Raw genomic sequence first — 16,840 nt, 5'->3', positions numbered from 1 at the left:
TAGGCTATATCATAGAAATCAAAAGCTATTTCCATGTGAAAATGTTATGAGACTTGCTCCATTGGTTTTGGTGATAGGCCTACATTATGCTCAAATAGCCACAATAGCCTATTGGCTACTGTCTAAAACTGTAAGGTTACAGCCTCAGTGTTGATTGTAAACTCGCGGCGGAGGTTTAACAAAATTCTCACTACGCTCAAGTTTCCGTTCACAACACTTTAAATTTGCTGTGTTCCCAATTTTTGGGGAGGGAATATTGATCTCCACTATGCTACTTCCAGACGGGTATCCTACGAAGCAAGATAGATCTACTCAGGGTTATCTAAAGCTAACCAGCTTCAGTTAGCTTCACATTCCAGCTCAGGCTTCATCCGTACTAGAGAGCGGATAAAGAGCTCGCCAGCTTGCAGTCTTAAAACACAGAAATCTCTGGTTCATTCAGACATCCCTATGGGGAAGATTATTGGAAAAATAATAGGATTTTGTGATTAACACCGAAAATAAGGTCTGAAGTTAACACTGGCTTAGGAGATCGTATATGTTTTGTTCTATGAGATATCATCAGTCAGTTAACATGACCTTTATGAATTATGAAGCCTTTACGTGCTTTTTTCATGACATAAATCCTTCAAAATTCCCAAAAAGTTATGTTAATCTTCATCAGCTATCTCATAGAACGAAAAGTATAATATATCCTAAGCCTGTGTTTACCACAGACGTAATTTCCGTTGTTTATCCAAAAACACCATTCATCTCCCAATAGGCTTTGTCCAACAAACCACGGTAGACTTAGAGCCTAGAAGAAAATGCCATTTCTATTTCTCTCTCTCTATACTATATATTTCTCTCTCTTGCCTGGTGCCCAAATTGATGACGTTATGTGTCGTGTGGAGACAAATGGATTCGGTTCAGTCAGTCGTCCTGATGAGCCCTTCCCAGCTAGCTATTTTACACTGGCTTTGTTGTACTTCCTGTTCTCCTACGACTGCATGGCTTTGCACAACACCAACTCCATCATCAAGTTTGCTGACGACACCACGGTTGTAGGACTGATAACCAACAACGACGAGTCCGCCTATGGGGAGGAGGTAAGTGAACTGGCATTGTGGTTTTATGACAACAGCATCAACATCAGAAAAAAAGGAGTTAATTGTTGATATCAGGAAGCAGAAGAGGGAACATGCCTCAATCCACATCAATGGGACTGTAGGAGAGAGAGTTTTAAGGTCCACATCACCAAGGACTTGTCTTGGACCAACAACAACACCACTCTTGAGGTCAAGGTGAAGGAGGTGTTGTTGCCAATCCTCACAGCCTGTGGTCTGCCTATCAGGAAGTCCAGGATTAAGTTGCAAAGGGTGGTGAAGTGATGAAGTTTGACCCACTCTTGCATGAAGAACTGCTTTAACTCAGCAACATTTGTGGGTTTTCAGCATCAACTTCTCGTTTCAAGTCCTGCCACAACATCTCAATTGGGATTAGGTCAGTTAAATGTGTTGCTTTTGAACCTTTTTCATGTAGACTTCATTGTGTGTTTTGGATCATTGTCTTGCTTCATGACCCTGCTGCACTTCAGCTTCAGCTCACAGAAGGATGGCCTGACATTCTCCTGTAGAATTCTGATACAGAGCAGAATTCATGGTTTCCTCTATTCGTCCAGGTCAAGTCGTCCAGGTCCTGAGGCAGCAAAGCATCCCCAAACTATCATACTACCACCACCATGGTTGACCGTTGGTATGAGGTTCTTACTGTGGAATGCAGGTTTGGTTTTGGCCAGACATAATGGGACCCATCTCATCCAAAAAGTTGACTTAAGTTTGCCAAAAAGGACCTGGAAGCACCTGCATGATCATCAAAACTCTTGGAAGAATGTTCTATGGACAGATGAGTCAAAAGTATAACATTTTGGACAACATGGGTCCCATTATTCCCGGCGAAAACCAAACACTGCATTCCACAGTAAGAACCTTATACCAACGGTCAAGCATGGTGGTGGTAGTGTGATGGTTTGGGGATACTTGTTGCATCAGGACATGGACGACTTGCCTTAATAGAAAGAGCCATGAATTCTGAGAAGATGCTCACAAGCTGGTCAGCACACATTCTAAGAATGTGGCCAAGGATGCCAGCTATGCTAGCGGTTTTGTGAGTATTCACTCTTTTGAGAGTTTTCCTCACGTCAGCCTCTGAGAGCGAAAGCACCTGGTCACTCAGAGAAGCGAGATTCTTCCTGGATGGCTGGGTATTGTCTGACACGAACACACACAGATGGATTTTCCTTTGTAGTCTATGATAGTTTGTAGTCCTTGCAACATGCAATGCAAGTCTGAGTTGTCGTACATCAATTCAAGTTTGAGTCTGTATTGTCTTATTGCGTCCCTAATGGATTTGTGGAGATCGTACCTGCTTGCCTTGTATGTGTCGCACTCGTCAGAGTCATCAGGGTTTGTTCTGCTGATATTGAATGCTGCAGCATGGGCTCTAAGCATTGTATGGATATCACCATTCCTCAAGGGTTTTTGGTTGGGGTATGTCTGGATTGTTATTGTGGGTACGTCATCAACATATTTCTTAATGAAGCCTGTGACTGACAATGTTGATTCCTTAATGTTGATGGCTGAGTCCTGGGTGGATGAATCTTTGAATATATTCCAATCAGTATTCTCAAAACAATCCTGCAGCATTGACTCTGCCTCTTTCCAGCGCTTCACTTTTTCGATGGGAGAAATAAATTGCAGTATTGGTCACCATCTGGAAGTCAAAGTGATAGGCCAATTAGTTAACGTAATGGCATGCCAGTGTGATGACCAATGTAACAGTGTTGTATCGAGGTGCTCCAATTGTTTGCTTCACCGGGCAGCTGTATGCAGATGTATCACATCACTGGCAGTAGCTTGACCAATTTGTTACATACTCGATTGTATTTAGAGTAGAATAGCAGCCTACACAATAAATTACTTTTAGTATCTGGATGTCACAGTGATACAGCCTACTACTGCTGCTAAATGGGGAGTGTTAGTTGTTGTGTTGCTGGCTTGTAGTACAAAGCAGTGTGTCTTTCACTCATGAGTTCTGCTTGCCCGGCGCACTGCTGTCCTGCAGACATTTTGAGGGAAGCAGCTAACTTTAGACAGTGTAGCTAATATCAGGCCAGGGTGACAGCCAAATAAAGCTAATTTGTTGATTTTGTAGTCCGATAAAAACAGAATAATTCTGAACACTCCCGTCCCAACATCAGCAGGTTCAAATTCTCGCTGAAGTTTCTAGCCACAAGCATACATTAGCTAGCTGGGGAGGGCTCATTAGGACAGTTGACTGAACTGACTGAACCTGTTTGTCAGTCACCCTCAACTCAACCGCCATACTATGACCACAGATATTAAAACTGACTACAACGGTGGATATTGCTCATCCACCTGCCACTAATGCTGTGCATATACTACACGATTTCTAAAATCGTAACTTGGATGTGCTCACATTTTCAGAATTCCTTGTCACAAATTCTGGTCTGGGTAGCCATTTGATTAGGTTTTCAGGAGTCTTATGGCTTGGGATTGGAAGCTGTTTAGAACCCTCTTGGACCAAGACTTGGCACTCCTTTACCGCTTGCCATGCGGTAGCAGAGAGAATAGTCTATGACTAGGGTGGCTGGAGTCCGACAATTTTTAGGGCCTTCCTCTGACACTGCCTGGTGTAGAGGTCCTGGATGGCAGGGAGCTTGGCCCCAGTGATGTACTGGGCTGTTCGCCTTACCCTCTGTAGCAGCTTAAGGTCGGAGGCCGAGCAGTTGCCATACCAGGCAGCGATGCAACCAGTTGTGCCCTATATATGACTGTCTTGGTGTGCTTGGACCATGTTAGTTTTTTGGTGATGTGGACACCAAGGAACTTGAAGCTCTCAACCTGCTCCACTTTAGCCCATCGATGAGAATGGGGGCATGCTTGGTCTTCTTTTTCCTGTAGTCCACAATCACCTCCTCTGTCTTGATCACGTTGAGGTAGAGGTTGTTGTCCTCACACCACACGGCAAGGTCTATGACCTTCTCCTATAGACTGTCTCTTCGTTGTCGGTGATCAGGCCTACCACTGTTGTGTCATCTGCAAACTTAATGATGGTGTTGGAGTCATGCCTGGCTGTGCAGTCATGAATGAACAGGGAGTACAGGAGGGGGCTGAGCACACAACCCTGAGGGGCCCCTGTGTTGAGGATCAGCGTGGCGGATGTGTTGTTACCTACCTGTGGCTGCCCATCAGGAAGTTCAGGATCCAGTTGCAGAGGGAGGTGTTTAGTCCCAGGGTCCTTAGCTTATTGATGAGCTTTGAGGGCACTATGGTGTTGAATGCTGAGCTGTAGTCACTGAATAGCATTCTCACATAGGTGTTCCCTTTGTCCAGGTGAGAAAGGGCAGAGTGGAGAGCAATAGAGATTGCATCATCTGTGGATCTGTTGGGGCGGTATGCAAGTGGAGTGGGTCTAGGGATTCTGGGATAATGGTGTTGATGTGAGCCATGACCAGCCTTTCAAAGCACATCAGGGCTACAGACGTGAGTGCTACGGGTCGGTAGTCATTTAGGCAGGTTACCTTAGAGTTTTTGGGCACAGGCACTATGGTGGTCTGCTTAAAACATGTTGGTATTACAGACTCAGACAGGGAGAGGTTGAAAATGTCAATGAAGACACTTGCCAGTTGGTCAGCGCTTGCTAGCAGTACACGTCCTGGTAGTACGTCTAGCCCTGCGGCCTTGTGAATATTGACCTGTTTAAAGGTCTTACTCACATAGGCTGTGGAGAGCGTGATCACACAGTCTTCCAGAACAGCTGGTGCTCTCATGCATGTTTCAGTGCCATTTGCATAGAAGTAGTTTTGTAGGCTCGTGTCACTTGGCATCTCTCGGCTGTGCTACCCTTTGCATCTGTAATGGTTTGCAAGCCCTGCCACATCCGACGAGCGTCAGTGCCGGTGTAGTACGATTCGATCTTAGTCCTGTATTGATGCTTTGCCTGTTTGAAGGTTCTCGAAGGGCATAGCGGGATTTCTTATAAGCTTCCGGGTTAGAGTCCCGTTCCTTGAAAGCGGCAGCTCTTGCCTGTAGCTCAGTGCGGATGTTGCCTGTAATCCATGGCTTCTGTTTGGGATATGTGCATACGGTCACTTTGGGGACGACGTCATCGATTCACTTATTGATGACGCCGATGACTGATGTGGTGTAGTCAATGCCATCAGAGGAATCCCGGAACATATTCCAGTCTGTGCTAACAAAAAAGTCCTGTAGCTTAGCATCTATTTCCTCTCAGACAAGCATTTCGTTGATGAGACTATACAACAATTAGTTTACAAAGTCCACTAATTATTCTGCACTTTGCAGTCATTAAAAGTATTATGTATATTAGGCCTCTTTTCAGAAATCGACAGCTCAATGTTTTAAACTTAATGTTCGCAAAGTTTTGGTAAATCAGTCAGTTGGCATTTGTAGATCAGTCAGTTGGCTGTCGCCTGCAGTCGTTTTGATGCACTCGAACACAGTCAATGTCACTTCTCTGGCTAAGTGAGTTGGTATGACCCAATCCAGGTAGGAATGTTACCAACTGGGGTGTATTCATTAGTGGAAACAGGTGGAAAACGTTTTTCTATGAAAGCTGGTGTTTTAATATTCCTGCGATATCTCTTGGCTGTGAGATGTTACTTTGTAGGGCACTATGAACAAAAAGGACAAAACACAGGTGTTTTTTATTTATTCTTGAAATTATTTTATAAAACCGCATTTATTCATTGACGTTTTATATATATATATATATATTAGAGAGAGATTTATATATAATTTCATCAACTAACAATTTGAAACATTTTCCCTTCCCCTCTCCCCTGTATGACCTGTAATGATAGTGGGGTTCAGGAGACTGGTGGGAGGGGATATAGGAGGAAAGGCTCATTGTAATGTCTGGAATGGACTCGATGGAACAGAGTTGATGTGGTGAATGAGGGGGAGTGCTATATAGACAACACCACCACTTTTCATACTGGTGAGATTACCAGAGTGAGAAGAGGGACAAGGGATGATTGATTTCTCTGTCACATAGGAAGTTTGTGGAAAAATAAATAAAAATGGTGGCCTATCAAATGGCACTCTATTCCCTAAAAAGTGCCCTACTTTTGACCGGAACTAGATAACTTTTGGCAGAAGTTATCTACTCTGTAGGAAATAGAGGTGTCATTTGGGATGACCAAATGTGCTGAAATAAGTCATCAGTGCATTCCATGACTAAGACTAGAAACAAGCTGCAGTATGTAATCAAGATGTAAAAGGCCAGATGATCCAAATAAGTATTATTTTAGTTCAGCCCTGTCAAATGACACATCAATGCTGCTCAGTTAAATCTCCACATGGTCTTACTGTTACTTTTTCCATTTCTCATTTTAATCAGTTTTGCACCATAGAGCAATGTTTCCCCTTGCCAAAATATAGAGTAGGTTATGTGCAATCAATTTAACGGCCTCTTGTCTGTGTTCCTTTGGGTCTGTGAGGACAACGGATGTTTCTGTTATGCATATTCACTATAGATTCTTTAGAGATTTTAATGATCTCATATTGGTTCCTGAGATGTTTAACAAGTTTCCGGGCATTGTAAATGTGTGATAATCTGTGTCTGTACGACAAACACACATTGGGAGGTGAGAGCCAAATGGAGATCAATTCACCTTGCCCTCTCAGAGCCTGAAGCCCGCATCCACAAAGGGTCTCTGAGTTGGACTGCTAATCCAGCATGTGTCTCTAAAATATTACTCACTTTGATCTAAAAAGCTAAACTGAGTCTAGATCAGCACTCCCACTAAGACGCTTTGTGGCCCTGGTGAGAGCTCTTGGAAAGGAGACCACAAATTAGTATTGGGAGATACCCATTCTCTCCTTGGCCCTTTAGGAAACATCACTAGATGGAGAAAGAGGTCAAAGGTGAATTGCACTAAGGCCACTCCGGAAAGACATTTAAACCTATCAGCAGTAAAAAATAGATGCATCCTCCCTTGAGGTAAAAACAAAATCTAATGCAATTGGGAAAAATAAGCATAGATATCACCAAGTCACTTCAGCAATTATGCCAATGAGGAAAGGATGTATTTTAAGTTTTTGAAGGCTTAATTTGAGATTTATGTTGGCCTTATTAAAACAGACTCCATTGGGGATCCGTTGAATTGAATCTTGAAGAGGTGACCAATATGATGGAATTTCTTACATCAACCATATTGCTTACTTATTTGATGACTTGTTCTAAAATGAGGGGATATTAGAGGTGAATGACAGACCTAATATGCTGCTCAATTACAAATCACTCCCTGGTCCCTACCAACTATGCACTTATGGCACATTCTTATCAGCAGATTCCATTCAGAGATAGTTGAGCTATATCCAAAATAGCCTACCTATCCAGACCCTTTCACAGCTACAATAACTGCCTAGTAACCTGTTCCTAGTGCTCAATGTCCTTTAGCCAACTTCTCTGAGCACCGTTGTGTGTATGGCATGACAATGAAATTCACTGGACTTCACTAAAGCACATACCCATCTGAGAGCAGGCTAGGTGCTGATCTGTTGCACCCTCTTACAACCACTGAATATTATTATTTGACCCTGCTGGTCATCTATGAACGTTTGAACATCTTGGCCATGTACTGTTATAATCTCCACCCGGCACAGCCAGAAAAGGACCGGCCACCCTTCAGAGCCTGGTTCCTCTCTAGGTTTCTCCCTAGGTTCCTGCCTTTCTAGGGAGTTTTTCCTAGCCACCATGCTTCTACATCTGCATTGCTTGCAGTTTGGAGTTTTAGGCTGGGTTTCTGTATAGCAGTTCGTGACATCAGCTGATGTAAAAAGGGCTTTATAAATACATTTAATGGATTGGTGCCTAGGTCTGGAGATAGTTAATAGATGCTCACCCCTCTTCTCTAGCTGGAGATATTATTGACAGTATAATATAGCCTAAGGCAGCAATGGCCAGCTGGGTTCATCAGTCAGAAATACCCTTCCCTTTTTGTCCTGTGTTGTGTCCTTATCAACACAACTCTTTATTAAACGGATATCTCAGAGGGAGAGCTAAAGCTTCCACTTGACTGAATGTGATAGTCATGTGTACTCCAGAAACATTTGTGACATCACTCACCATACATGGATTTCAGCACAAACAGAATGTTCAACTTGCAAGTGTGAAATGTCATGACTTTCGCCCATGAGTATGTTCAGTGGAGTTTAAACAACACCTGTTCTGTATGAGCTGCAGCTCTCTCTTGACCATGTGCGGTAGACAGACTGAACTGTGTCAGGTTATACAGTACCAGTCAAAAGTTTGGACATACCTAATATTTACAGGGTTTTTATTTGTTACTATTTTCTACATTGTGAAGACATCAAAACTATTTAACACATATGGAATCATGTAGTAACCAAAAAAAAGCTAAACAAATCTAAATATATTTTAGATTATAAGTAGCCACCATTCGCAAACTCTTGACATCCTTCAACCAGCGTCATGTGGTAGTCACCTGGAATGCATTTCAATTAACAGGTGTGCCTCGTTAAAAGTTAATTTGTGGAATTTCTTTCCTTCTTAATGCTTTTGAGCCAATCAGTTGTGCTGTGACATGGTATGGGTGGTATACAGAAGATGGTCTTTTACCAAATAGGGCTAAATCCATACTATGGCAAAACAGCTCAAATAAGCAAAGAGAAATGACAGTCCGTCATTACTTTAAGACATGAAGGTCAGTCAATCCGGAAAAATAAGAACTTTGAAAGTTTCTTCAAGTGCAGTCTCAAAAACCATCAAGCGCTATGATGAAACTGGCTCTCGAGGCCCGCCACAGGAAAGGAAGACAGAGTTACCTCTGCTGCAGAGGTTACGTTCATTAGTTTCCAGCCCCAGAAATTCCAGTCCAAATAAATGTTTCACATTAAGTAACAGACAACATCAACTGTTCAGAGACTGTGTGAATCAGGCCTTCATGGTCGAATTGCTGCAAAGAAACCACTACTAAAGGACAACAATAATAAGAAGAGGCTTGCTTGGGCCAAGAAACACTAGCAATGGACATTAGACCAGTGGAAATCTGTCCTTTGGTCCGATGAGTCCAAAAAGATTTGGTTCCAACCGCCATGTCTTAGTGAGACGCAGAGTAGGTGAACAGATGATCTCCGCATGTGAAGTTCCCACCGTGAATCATGGAGGTGGTGTGATGGTGCTTTGCTGCTGACACTGTCAGTGATTTTATTTAGAATTCAAGGCACACCTAACCAGCATGGCTACCACAGCATTCTGAAGTGATACGCCATCCCATCTGGTTTGCGCTTAGTGGGACTATCATTTTTTTTAACTGACTTGCCTAGTTAAATAAAAGGTAAGAACAAACTCTTATTTTAATGACGGCCTAGGAACAGTGGGTTAACTTCCTTGTTCCGGGGCAGAACGATAGATACCATGTCAGCTAGGGGATTCTATTTTGCAACGTTTCGGTTACAAGTCCAACGCTCTAACCACTAGGCTACCTGCTGCCCGTTTACAATAGAACAATGACCTAACACACCTCCAGGCTGTGTAAGGGCTATTTGACCAAGGAGAGTGAGTGATGGTGCTGCATCAGATGACCTGGCCTCCATAATCACCCGATCTCAACCCAATTGAGATGGTTTGGACAATAGAGTGAAGGAAAAGCAGCCAACAAGTGCTCAGCATATGTGGGAACTTCATCAAGACTGCTGGAAAAGCATTCCAGGTGAAACTGGTTGAGAGAAAGTCAAGAGTATGCAAAGCTGTCATCAAAGCAAAGGGTGGCTATTTGAAGAATCTCAAATATATTTTTATTTGTTTAACACTTTTTTGGTTACTACATGATTCCATGTGTTATTTTATAGTCTGGTTGTCTTCACTATTATTCTACAATACAGGAAATTGTAAAAATAATGAAAAACCCTGGAAGGAGTAGATATGTCCCAAACTTTTGACTGGTACTGTACATGCTGTCTAAATGGGAGTAGGAAGAAGTCGTCTCCAAACGCAGATCTAAGTCAGTTTGGAGATTTTCCACCTGGGATTTGAAGGTTAAGATGGTCCTGGAAAGGAAACAACCTTGAGTGTCTAAGTGCCAGTACAGAAAATACCTTGACAATGCCTGCACTGCTGGAGTGATTGGGTGAAGTTTTGTTATAGTTCTGGGGCTGTCACCGGCTTAAGACTTCATTTCCCAGAGTGCTTTACAGTTAACTGGCTTTCAAAACAGCCATCTCCAATAGAAACTGACTTATCAGTGAAGTAGCACTTTCAGCTTGAGGAGTTAGGTATGTTGTGAATATGGATAGATAGAGGAACAGATTTGGAGAAACTGATACAAGAATAGGTTATCTACCAGTAAGGAGTCAAACAACATTTCAAGAGCAGCATGTAAACCTTAGCTATACACTTTAAACATTTGAGGGTAAATGTACAAGGCATTGTTCTTTAAATAGACTATTATGGCATCTGACCATTGTTTCTCAAAATATCCCTTTAAAGTATCCCCCCAAAACATTCACCCCAGACGCATCCCCACCCAACAGTCTTACATTGATCTATAGAATGAATAACCATTGAAAATATATACTATTGAATTCCAGTGTACATTTACGGTTGTTGTTGTCCCCCCCCCCCTTGGTTTTTCAAGTTTAAAAAGGGTCCTCAGTGAACATACTCCAATTCCAGAAGACTATGACACATCTACCGGGCAGTCTCCTCGGCTGAGAAGTTAAGTCAGCATTTGAGTTTTGTTTTTCTACAAGCCGGATGACTCTTGCTTTTTTTCTCCCGTTTCGCTTGGAGAGGACTAGATTTGAGGGGTTAGGAAGCACTACGACGTCACATGACTAAGCTAGAGCAGGGTGGTGAGGTAAGGAAGAAGAGGAAGCAGTTGAAAAAAAAGCCTGATCTTTTACAAGGCAGAGAGAGGCAGGAGATACGACTCCCTATGATGTGTCCTGTGTTTATTCCAGAGCCATACATCTGATAGAGAAGGGAAGAGAGTTCAAGGGAAGGGTGAGAAAGTAATGAGGAGGAAGAGAGAACAGGAACAGGTAAGAGAGGGAAATAGAAACGAGAGAGGTTTGAATAGTGAGAGTCCTCTCCCTGTTGTTCCTGGCTCATCGGTAGACCAGATGTGATATGGTTCCAGACTTAAAGTTGAGCTGGTGGTTGGGGACAAAGCTATGCTGGGGTTTTTTACGAGTGCACACATCTTTAGCGTATAGGCTCATGCACATGTCACATGACACCTTGGAGCAGTTCACGCAGGTGTGCGAAGCACCCGGCTTGTTACAGAACCCGCACCGCGACCCCCCCAGGCTTGATCGGTCGCTATTGGCTACCATGGCCGACGACATAGCAACCGACTTGCAGGGAAACAGCTTAGTGGCCATGAGGGGTTTCTCCACCATCTGGGGGTGAGGGGGAGTGAGGGGGTGAGGGTGTATATGGGGGTGTGGGGAGTGGGTGTTGGAGTAGACTGACAGCTTCTCCTTGACGGGGAGGTAACCATCCACGGGGCGAGGCAATTTGGGGTTGGGGTAGTCCTGCAGGCCGCAGCATGGGGAGGGGTCGATGTCGTGACAGGCCTGGCACAGGATCATTTCACACCTGGGGCAGGATGCCAGGCTGGAGCAGCCCAGGCCACAACCCTGACACTTCACCCCCGGAGAGGTGAGTCCACTGTGGGTTTTGAGTGCCCAGCCGTCCCTGGAATCCCGGGGCTCCCTGGATGGAGGTCTGGAAGTTGTCTGTCGACCTCCAACCCTAGGCCCACCCCTCTCTGTGTACAGATCAATTTCATCCAATGAGGAGAGGTGGTAGGAGTAAGCGTCGACCGAGGGCAGGGATTGAATAGGGAAGAAGTCAGGCACGGGGCTGTAGGAAGGTGGGTCAGTCACAGAGAACATGGAAGTGGAGGTGCTGGGCCTGATAATCTCATCCTTCATGTCCTCCTCTGCATCCACAAACAGAGGCTCCTTCCTCAGGCTCAGAGAGGCTTTCAGAACAGGCTTAGAGGCTGCGTGCCAATTCCCAGCTCCATCCGTAACATCCACCGACTTGGACGGTCTTCCCCCTCTCCTCAGATGGTGAGGGTGAGGTATGTCCATCGGTCGCACTGAGAGCCTGGCCACGTCGGCCCCAAGGCTATCTCGCCGTCGGAGGACCTCTGCACAGCCGGCCGCGTCATCGCGGCAGCCCCTCCGTTGCTCCAGGGCTTCCAGCTCAGAGGCTGAACCCCGGGCCAAAGCCACCACCTCCCCCAGGAGACGACACTCGGCCTGGGCCAGGAAGAGCTCGAAGGCTAGCTGCCGGAGGTGGGCTGGGCCACCTGGGTGGTCCCGGACGTGGAACTGGAGCTCATGGTCACGGGAGTAGCCCATAGAACGCAGGAGGGAGCGGAGATCAGCGTCGCACACAGCAGACTGGAGAAGGTAGACGTACGGGCCTGTGAAGGTCTACAAGTGGGGATAAGGAGGACAGAGTTACGGAGCATTCCTGCAAATGAATTGTAATGCATACAATGTTTAACCTCGGGGACCATATTAATATACTACAATAATCCTGCCACCTGCACAAAGCCTGATGACAGGAACACATCCAGTTCAGTAGCTTTAGATGATGGGTGCTGTACCTTGATGCAGCGGAACTCTTTCTTCCAGGGGAAGAGCAGCAGGTTGGTGCAGAGAGTCTCCAGGGTGAGGAACGCTCTCTCCAGGCCCTGCAGACTGCAGCCTCTCAGGCATCGAATGGCATTCTCCACCACCTCATAGAAGCGCACCATGCGGAACCTCTGGCCCGGGTCTGGTTGGTAGGCCCCCAGCAGGGCTGTGGCCGTGGAGAGTAGAGCCTCGCTGCCACCCTCCAAGGTGCTTCCCCCAAGGCCCGCATTCCCCCCTCCGTCCTCTAGCCGCCTCTCCAGGCACACCACGTACCTCCGGAATAGGTCCTCTTGCAGTTTGGCATCCATTGGCGGTGCAGCAGGGGACTGCTTCAGCCGTGACACCCCTTCCTCGCTCCCTCTCTCATGCCCCAGACGACACTTTCAGCAGCCCCTCTCTGCTGACATCTCGGGACAGACACACAAATGCACCCCACTGAGGGTTGAGAAACGCACCTCCGAGCTCAATCAGGAAGCCGACGCTATGCTTCAGATGAGAGGGGATCAGTAGTGTTGAATTTAACTGCTTCCTGATTGGGACGGCTAGGCTCTTGCCTGTAGGTCCACCATCTGCTTTTGGGCATCTCTGGTTATTTTTAACTGGCAGTCCATGTAGGCTCTCCAGGGAAAATGTGGGGAATGAGATGAGGCCAGAGGTGGTTGACGGTTTGGTGGCCCTGAGACGTATCCGGAGGTCTAGCCTCTGCCCTGACATTTAACCAAAAGGTGAGTTCAGGGTCACTGGGCAGAGAGGGCCACAATTATGATGCTGGGCCTTTTCTGCACCAACTCCAAGCTGCAATGACAAAGAGGGATATGATGTTGGATAATGAACACACCACATGCTTCACTGTCCCAATGAGGATGATGTATTGAGCTTGGGACACATCCCCTCTTTCTCTAGACTCATCCAGCCTGCAAAGAGAATGCAATGCTGACATCATCAGGTGATTCAGAAGCAGCAGGTCAAAATGTTCCAAACATGCAAAATTGCCCATTGAAACAAATGGGTTGAAGAGCATCATTATCTGAGTTGCCTGTGTGTGAGAGAAAGGGAACATGTAGCCTAGACTTGCGAGTGCCACACACCCACTCTGCTACTGACACTGAACGTGCAGTATAGGATGTATCGGAGCAAGGATATTTTTACCCTCAGTACACTTCATAACCATTTAGCCAGAAACTGCACTCGCATCCACCTCGCATGAATTACCAAATAAAAAAACTAACAAGCTCAAAAATGCAGATGGGTACATGTACATGGTATGCTGGTTAATTCATTATGACTAACGTTAGTTCTTGACCCAAAATGCAATTTTTATGCATTTATCTCAAATCTGCATTTCACAGCAATATCATTGACATTCACGTTCGGGTTTGCTTCAATGTAGCTTACGTTCGACTAGCTATGGTGCTGCAAATAGACAATTCAGCAATCCCTTCGGGATGCTCTTAAATTTGCTAGCTAAAGTGACATGCAACGATTTCTAAATCGAAAGGTACACGCGACTGTTATATTTTCGTGGAAATGGAATCAGTAAATTACTGCCCGTTGTCAACGTTATATGTCTAACCTTACTAGCTAGTTGGGACCTTCTCGAGCTAGCTGGCTAGAGAACACGGTTTGCTAAACAAACTAGACAAACGAATATAAGCTCATTCGAACAAGTTAGCCAACTATGCAAAACCACCATATGTGGAAGCTCTGGCTATTTGACGATATTGACGCAAAGGACCAACTGCGCAAGGGGTGTTCTAAGTATTCCGCGTAGCAAGATAGCTAGCTACTACTAGCTAACTAATATATGAAAATACATAACCAGCTGGGTTAGCTAGCATGCGCTGTTCCCACCAGCTAAACACAGCCATTAAAATACATTTCTACATCGAATTGAACAATAACCACAGTGATCAGCTGAGTACGCAGTAAAAGTGGCGTTTACAAGACAGAACTGGCAAGCCGTGATGCTAATGTACGTTAGCCACAGTAACTAGCTAGCAGCTGTGTCAGTCTGTGCCTGGCATGGGCCCGAACCCGGCCCAGGACAGAACGCCCATCTATGCGAAGCTAGTGAGCTCGCTTCCCCTCGCACGAGAAGCTTGTAAATTTAACCATTTCCACTTATGAGTAGAGTTAGAAGTGAGTTGTGCACATTCATGTTTCTATTATTGTAAAACATTTTTTTATCATAAAGACGCCACTAACATTCAACGCCTTACCTTGTCCGTCCTACTGCTGGAAATTCCCATCACCTCATTGCGCAAGCGCACTCTCTGGAGAGGAGCTTGGCCATGGTTATCAACGAGCCTGGGAATTTTATTTTTAGAAAAACTGCCCAATCAGAGTATGCTTTATGTGCAATCTATGTCCATGCTGTGAGGACATTACCACATTACAAAGACGACGAGGCCCAACATCATGTATTTGTTTTCCATGCATTTTTGTGTGTATAGCGAGCTACTTGTGTATTATACATAGTAATATAATGATAATAAAGCTATTCTCTTTCCATCGACATAATTGGAATGGCTACAATAGATTATTATATATCATGCAAATGTTTATGATTAAAAAAAATGTGAACATCAAAACATTCCCGGTATTTCCCTGATAACAATTATATTTTAAACAAAACGTTTTCACAGGCCAGTCAGATTTCCAAGCCTGTCAAACTTTTTTTTAAATAGCTCAGATGGGGGGGAATCATTCAAGACAACTCGGAAATCTCCTGCCTCCAAATTCAGTGCATTCCAGACAACTGGGAACTCAGGGGTAAAAACGAGCTCCGACTGGGAAAATCGTTTTGAACTGTCATCCAACTCGGAATCGGAAACTCCGGCATCATCCTAGAGCTCTGACTTCTCCGACTTGCTCTGACCTGAAGATCATTGACTTCACGATTTTTCCAAGTCTGAGCTGTTTTTTTTTTACCTGTGTCTAAAATGTACCAATCTTCTTAGAGCTCTGACTTCTCCGACCTAAAGATTCTTATTCGGTGAGGTGTAACACCCAGAGTCTAAGCCGTTTTAGATTGTTATGAAAACTTGAAATCGGCCCTAATTAATCGGCCATTCCGATTAATCGGTCGACCTCTAGTTATAAACTCCCCTTAACCTGGACATCCGCCTCATCCTTGTTCTGACCGAACATTTGTAGTGGGTTCTATTGGCCTTAAGTCAACACCTAAGGTTTGTTATTACATTCATGGTCCTTCGATTCTCTACAACCCTACACCTTATTTTTCAATGGTCCTCACGAGCCGGATCCAGTATCTGCTACAGCCCAAGGATGGCAGTTAACAGAGAATATCCTCCACAAGATGTGGTCTGTCTGCGCCGAACAGCTCATCTGCTACAATATCTCGACAATTATCGCAATGGCTACGAGTCAAGGCACAGACTACCACACATATTCACATACTACTCCTACGAGGGAGAGCTGCTAGAGGGTTTCTTGAGCACTTGAGGTGGACTATACTGCAACCAAAGTGGCCAACTTCTTCACCTTCAACAACTAATCACTGGTCCAAGTCACCACCCAGGCTGACCAGCAGAATAGAGGACAGAGCCTCAGCGTTTTTATTGGTTGCGAATTCACTGGCTTCCCACCTCAGGCTAACAGCTACCAGAGATCACCAAGATCAGCGTCGAGCCTCAACCAGAGATCACCAGAATCAGCATCGACCTGAGCTTGGACCGCCAGTGAAAATCAGAGAGGTCTCACTGCGTTTACACAGCTAGTGTGATGAGATTGAGGAGCTCATTGAAGTGGTCTGGAAGATGGAAGGTTCCTACTGTCCACCCAACCACAGTCGCCAGTACTTACCTATTGGACACTGCCAGTTGTCACGTGAACGTCTCAGCCAGTCCTTCAACAGTTCTCTTCTCTTACAACTGAAAGACGTATTAGAGGGGATAACAGAGACCTGTTCCACCAAGCTACCCAAGAAGTTGTTGACATCATCTCAGAGATCGTCATGCAACAAATACTACACCAGAAGTGCCAGAATGAGGTTCTATGGCGCCAGTGTAACCAGCTCATTGATGCCAGATGTCAGAAGATGCTCGAGACGCAGTGCTGTTCCACATCAGCTTCACCATTATCCCCGGTCTCAGGTCAGAGCCCTGCTGTGGAGTCCC

At 45.0% G+C, this 16,840-nt stretch overlaps 1 protein-coding gene across 2 annotated transcripts; it reads right to left on the bottom strand.

The window, feature by feature from the left end:
• Positions 1 to 5,716: 5,716 nt before the first annotated feature.
• LOC115115766 (spermatogenesis-associated protein 2-like) lies at positions 5,717 to 15,005 on the bottom strand. 2 transcript variants are annotated; one of them, XM_029644256.2, is made up of 3 exons: positions 14,921 to 15,005; positions 12,674 to 13,496; positions 5,717 to 12,497 (listed from the first exon to the last, which is right to left on the bottom strand). In XM_029644256.2, the coding sequence occupies exons 2-3, from the start codon at positions 13,007 to 13,009 to the stop codon at positions 11,157 to 11,159; spliced, it is 1,677 nt and encodes a 558-aa protein (XP_029500116.1). In that variant the 5' UTR covers positions 13,010 to 13,496; positions 14,921 to 15,005; the 3' UTR covers positions 5,717 to 11,156. The 2 variants fall into 2 exon arrangements, with proteins under 2 accessions (XP_029500116.1, XP_029500118.1); XM_029644258.2 differs by having other exon boundaries at positions 12,674 to 13,615; positions 14,921 to 14,987.
• Between the last annotated feature and the right edge of the window lie 1,835 nt (positions 15,006 to 16,840).

Source organism: Oncorhynchus nerka, linkage group LG20 (genome assembly GCF_034236695.1).
Source record: "Oncorhynchus nerka isolate Pitt River linkage group LG20, Oner_Uvic_2.0, whole genome shotgun sequence".
NCBI lineage: Eukaryota > Metazoa > Chordata > Actinopteri > Salmoniformes > Salmonidae > Oncorhynchus > Oncorhynchus nerka.
This window is presented reverse-complemented; position numbering and strand designations above follow the sequence as displayed.